This window comes from Setaria italica, chromosome IV (genome assembly GCF_000263155.2).
Source record: "Setaria italica strain Yugu1 chromosome IV, Setaria_italica_v2.0, whole genome shotgun sequence".
Classification (NCBI taxonomy): Eukaryota; Viridiplantae; Streptophyta; class Magnoliopsida; order Poales; family Poaceae; genus Setaria; species Setaria italica.
In genome coordinates, this window is record NC_028453.1 from 30057307 (window position 1) to 30063509 (window position 6203).

At 41.7% G+C, this 6203-nt stretch overlaps 1 protein-coding gene across 1 annotated transcript; it reads right to left on the bottom strand.

Moving 5' to 3' along the window:
• Positions 1–204: 204 nt before the first annotated feature.
• Positions 205–597, bottom strand: LOC105914231 (prostatic spermine-binding protein-like). The gene has a single exon (XM_012845283.1). The coding sequence runs from the start codon at positions 595–597 to the stop codon at positions 205–207; it is 393 nt and encodes a 130-aa protein (XP_012700737.1).
• Positions 598–6203: the final 5606 nt, after the last annotated feature.

Sequence of the window (6203 nt, forward strand, 5' to 3'; positions counted from 1 at the left end):
ACAGGTACAATAAAACATTAAGTCCACAATTACATGTTCCACAAGCAACAGTTAATACATGTAAGTAATTCTACTCAACGTCCATACCAATTTTCAATCTTACTACCACCGAGTAGCCGAAGCAGTGAGACAGCATCAAATCAACTCGGAGGATAAATCTCCCACCTGCGAGTTCTCACAACCTTTGGAAGATCGATCAGGAGATTATGTGGCGTCATCGTCGTCGAGACCTCCACCATCCTCGCTCGAGTCGTCCACACGACGGTGCTTGCTAGGTGGCCCATTGGCGTCGCTATCACCATCTTCGCCGTCATCGCTCTCGGCGCTGTCACCGTCTTCGCCGTCATTGCAATCGTTGCTGTCACCATCTTCACCATCATCCCTGTCGTTGTTGCCATCATTGGTGTCATTGTCAACACCTTCACTGATGTCTTCATCACTTTCGATGCCATAGAATTCATTGGCCGAGGACCCATGCTCACCATCAGATGATACTGCGATAGAATCCTTTTCCTCCTCATCATCTGAGAAAACCTGCGGAAGCTTGGGAGGCCCCAGCCCCAAAGGATCAATCGGGGAATCTGGCGGGGTTAACATTGTTGTCGTACGCGTGAGACTCTACTACTCTTACACTGTAAAGAATGATGCAATTCAGGAATGGGACTACCAAAGATGAAATGCCTTGACTATGCACCGACGCAGTAGTGCGATGGCATATTTATTTATGGTGAAACGGTGTGACCAACCTTGATAAGTGGCGTCGTTTTGTTCCAACGATTCGCCAATACTCAGTGGCCCTTTCGTGGATTCTAACAACTGTACAATACGGTCCCTTTCCCTAGTACACTGGTCTTATACACCCTTTTTTTAATACATATGTCAAACTACTTAAAACAAATTATACTATCATGACACGTCTGAAGTGGCAATCGAAGCTTAAGGATAGTATCGTCCTCAATGTTAACCCAATCACATAAGGGCCATTGCATTCTTGCACCAATCCTCAACTTGAAATATCACTTTACCCTCATTTTTTTCCACATTCGGATCTTGCCTCACCTTCTTGAAATCCAAGACAGAATTCTTCCCCAATACAATTACCACCACATAACATCAAAAAAGGTGAAAAATGATAATTCCGCACTTATCAAAATGTCCTTCTCATTATTTTACAGAACAATGATTTCACCCTATCGAACATCAAATATATATACTCTTTTCACATCAGAATATTCCATAATATCCAAAATTTCATCAAAAAATTCACCCAAATACTAAAGTGGCAACTTTCTATTACTTTTGCTTCTTGCTGGTCACCGTGATGATAGCGGGTAAACAGAGCAGGTTGTCACTGCATTTCCCAATAATTGCAACTATCGACCTTTTATACCCAATTTTCAATGCTTCAATACCTAATTCCAGCCACTGAAATGTCTCAAACTATTGGTCCTTTTAAACATTCCATCATAAATTTCTATAGAAGATATGTGCAACGCATGCCTAGCCACAAAATCTCATTGTCAAATGCAACTGAATGCTAAAACATTTTTCTAATAAGGTACAAAATCAAACTCGAGAAACATGACACAATGGATTCCATAAAATAGATAAACTTCTTCTACAAAGTTAGAAAAAAGAACCACCTAATTTGGACAACAAATGAGAAATCTACACATGTTTAAAGTTTTTAATATGAATCAAAATACAAAATAAGAAGATCCTTGAAGAACTGATGAAGAATCCACCAAGATCCGAGCGTCAATAGGTGGGACCCGCATGGCAATCGAACGGACGAAAACACAAATGACGAATGCGACTCCTTGGTTGCTGTTCCCGTGTACGATCACCGAAAAACGATTGCCACCCGTGAAATGCAACACCACCTTAACTTCCTGGTTGAGTCAAGCAGGAGGAAAGAGGCTAGCCAAGTGCTTAGTGAGAGAGGAGAGAGGGAGATTAGAGGGTGATTTACTCGTTTTCTCTTGATTTCTTCATCTTTAGTGGGTGGATCAAGGGAGGAGGCTAATCCTCATCTTGTAAAGATTATTTCCATGTGATTTGGCTTTAATAGATTGCTTGATTTGTGCCAAATCCTTGATTCCCGAGCATTTTTCTTTTTCGGTATTTTCAGAGCATTTTTCGTGGGATTTTCATTCTTTGCGTTTGAATCCAAATCCTTCGTTTGAGTCTAAATCCTTCGAGGTTTGTTGGGGGAATACGATGCTGGGTTCCTTGTGAACATCTTTGAAGTGATCCCCCCTCAAATCCTCCACGGATTTGGCTTAATTTGGTTTTTCCCCAAAAACCACTCCTTTCTTGTGTTTTGACCAAAATCATGAATTCATAGGGGAATTCTTGTTATTTTTAGGAGATCTTTTGGGAATAGCTTTGGTATGTTGTTGCAGAGCTATGGTTAAAATTTCGTGAATTTGGGAGGTCATTTGATTAAATTTTGAAGTGTTGACCTAAAGTTTTCGGGCTGTTTTTCTGAGCTATAGGAAGTTCCGACGCGACGGAAGTTCCGACACAGGACCGAAAGTTCCGATGAGTTAATTTTTCAAAACTTGAAAGTCCCAGTCAGCAGTTTCTTAATACTTCCAACAGGTATCGGAAGTTCCGATACAGGGTCAAAAGTTCTAATCTCACTCTCAGAAGTTCCGATAAAAAGTCGGAAGTTCTGATACCTTGAAGGTGTTTTGAGCTTGATTTTGCATAAATCTTTTGTGTTTGCTTCCTTGTTGCTTCTAAGCCTTCCTAGCATTGTTCTTAAGGTCAGGAGGTCCGTTGTGATTACATGATCTTGATAGTTGCTAGAAGAAAGTTGTGTGAATTGGGTTGGGACTATAGCTGAGCTTTTTTGAGAACATTTGAATCGGCTCCCATTCACCCCCTCTGGTCGCCTGTTTCGGTCCTTCAATTGGTATCCGAGCCGGTTAAGGTTTCTCGATACCCTAATCGGTTTTGAAACCCATTATAGTGACCTTTGAGCATTCTTCCTTGACCCTACTCTTACTTTGATGGATCCAATTACCGGTATTGGAAAACTCGCATGAGAGCCCATCTTAATAGTAAGGGAGCAAGGGTCTGGGAGATCACTCAGGATGTAGCATATACGATTCCCGCTATTTGCTTGACTCAGGATGATAGGGATAAGTAGCACGCCAACAACAAGGTGGTTGATATCTTATTTGCGAGTCTGTCCCGTGCTGAGTTTGACCGTGTCGAGGATCTATCTCTGCCTCATGAGATTTGGTCCCAACTTCAGAGTTTTCTTGAGGGAAACAATCAGGTGAAGGCAAGACTCTTTAAGAATTACTGGTGTGAGTATGAAAATTTTATCCATTTGCCCGATGAGTTTGCTGATGCTTTGTTCCAGTGTTTTCTTGCCATTGTGAACAAGATGAAAGCAAACACTACCAACTTGCCCTACACCAATCATGATAGAGCTTTGAAGCTCCTGCATGCTTTGGATCATGAGGTGTGGGGTACGAAGGTTGATGCTATCATCGAGTCCACAAACTATGAGACTCTTTCCACCAATGAGCTCTTTGCCAACCTGAAGTCGATAGAGGTTGACAAGAGGCTCCGAGAAAAACAAAGGAGCCCTACTGATGCACATAGTATGGCTCTCATGTCAGGCTCTGGACAACCTACATCCTTGGGTAACTCTTCTTCTATGTCTTTTGCCTTGTCTTCCTTGGTTTCTGTTTCAGAGGAGCAGCTGGAAGTTCTTGATGATGAGGAGCTCGCCTTGATCACGAGGCGATTCATGCGCTTCAACGACAACTGTAAGAACCAGCAAAGGAACAACAACAACAACTGCTTGGATTGTGGCAAGCCAGGTCACTTTGCCGTCGACTGCCCTGACAAGAACAAGTCCAAGAGCAGGTACGACTACAACAAGCACAAGAACAAGAACGGCACCAAGAAGAAGAAGAACAAGTACACCAATCATGAGAAGAAGGAGTACCGCAAGAAGGCCAAAGCGCGCGTCTTCATCGCCTCTCTCAGCGATGTCGACTCCGACATTGACAACCACACCAACTCAAGCTCAAGTGAGGAGGACAACAACCACAAGGAAAAGAAGATGGACGGCAAGAACTTCAATGGCCTCTGCTTCTACTCCAGCAAGAACCGTGATGGGTACTACGTCATGGCCCTCAACACCGACAACAAGAAGGATGATAAGAAAAGCGACTCCAACACAGAAACAGAGGTAAAGCCTACTCCAGAACAACTTGCCTTAGAAGTAGAGGAACTTAATGATTGCTTGCTAAATCAAGATAAGTTGCTTAAAAAGGCTGCTCGTGAACGAATTGAGCTTAAGGCTAAGTTGGAGAGTGCTTTGATTGAAATAGATCTGCTAAAATCTGCTCCTAGTGTTTTTGATGTTGTTGAGTGTGATGAATGTGATGTTCACATGGCTAGTATAGCTTCTTTGCAATCTAAGCATGCTTTTCTTGTAGATGAACTTGATTTGACTAGAGCTGCTCTTAATGAACTTAAGACTAGACTCGTTCTACTCGGTGCTTGTAAATCTTGCCCTGCTTTACACATTCAACTTGATGATGCATGTGCTAAGATTAAGGCTCTTGAGAAATATGATTTAATTGCTAAATCTAAAGTTCCTAAATGCACAAAGTGTCCTGAACTTAAACATTCTTTGCAAAATACTGAGGCTGAAAATTACTATTTGCGCATAGTTCTCATTTGGGTGTCAAGTAGGGAACCTCTGTTGGGTATGATGATTCAGGATTTAAGAGGGCTGATGGTTTTGGGATTGGGAATGTGATTAAGTAGTGCAGATTTGATGGGTTGTATGAAAAGGTTTTTGATGGGTTGTATGAGAAGGTTGGTCAGTGCAGTGGTGAGAGAGAGAAACAAGCAACTTCCACCCCTTGTGAGCCACCCAAGCTGAGTGGAGAGCAACCTAACCCAAATTGTGAGAAAAACTCTATAGAGTGTGTTAAAGATGGAATGGTCATTGAGATACCACCAAAAGCACCAAAGAAAGCCATTTGGGTGGAAAAACCCAATCACCTCAGAAACAAGCTTAACACACTCCCTGTTATGGCTCCAAAGCGTCCCCCATCAAAACCCAAAGACAAACCACAACTAAGTGTGAGTCCTCAACCCAAAGCTAACCCTCCGCCCAAAGCAAATCCACAGCCAAAACAACCTGTTCGGTACCACTGTGAGTATTGCAGGAAAGGGGGTCATCTTGAGGAGTTTTTCTTTCGAAAGAAGAAAGCTATGAGGCGTGAACATGCTTGGGGCAACAAGGACATGTACCACCCTTCTCATGGTATACATGTGCCTAGAACTGCTCCTCCACCTCGTCGTATGGATCGTGTGCGTCCAACTCCTACTCGCAGGTCTGCCAGGCATGCTCCTCGTCATGATCAATATGACTTAGGATAGTGTAACACCCGCCATTTTAAGTCATCAAAGTCACTTTGAAGAATTGGAAGCAATTCGAGAAGAAAAGAAAAAGAAATTGACCGAAAATCAAATTCGGGTCAATTTCGCCGAAATTTGAATTTTGAATTTGAAATCCAAAAAAATTCGGCAAAAATATGGACTAGAAGTATAAGAGTAATTAGAACTTGAAGATCAAGAAGATGAAACAGAAATGGTCCTAAATATCTCAAAGGAATTAAAGAAAGAAAAGGGAAAATTGAACTTACTGTTCACCGTCCGAAAACAAGAATTCAGAAAAACAGCCTCAGAGTCCATTTTGGAAATTGAATTCTGATAAATTTTTCAAATAAGTAAATCAGGACAACTATACCATGTTGAAGTATGAACTTTGGACTCCTAGGTTTGGGTGTTGTTGATCAGGAATAGCAGAGGGAACCATTTCAAATGGAGGCCTAAAGTTGGCACTTTGTCACGATAGGCGGCTTTGCTGAAATTGGTTAAGTCTGAAAATGATATTGAGTACATGACTTTAGAACCAATTTCTGGAGAAATCTCCTTATAAGTGAGCAGATGTTTTTGGACATTAGTGAAATATGAACTATGGAGAAGGTAAATGAGTTGTTGTTGTCCAGAGAAAGTGGAAGGTTTGAATTCAAATTGGAGCCAAAAGTCAGCAAATGAGCAGATTTCGAGCTCCTTGCTGAAATAATTCTAAGTCTGGAAAACAGCATTGGTTAGCAATGTTTGGAGCCACATTCAGAAAAATCTAGTGTAAAAGTTAT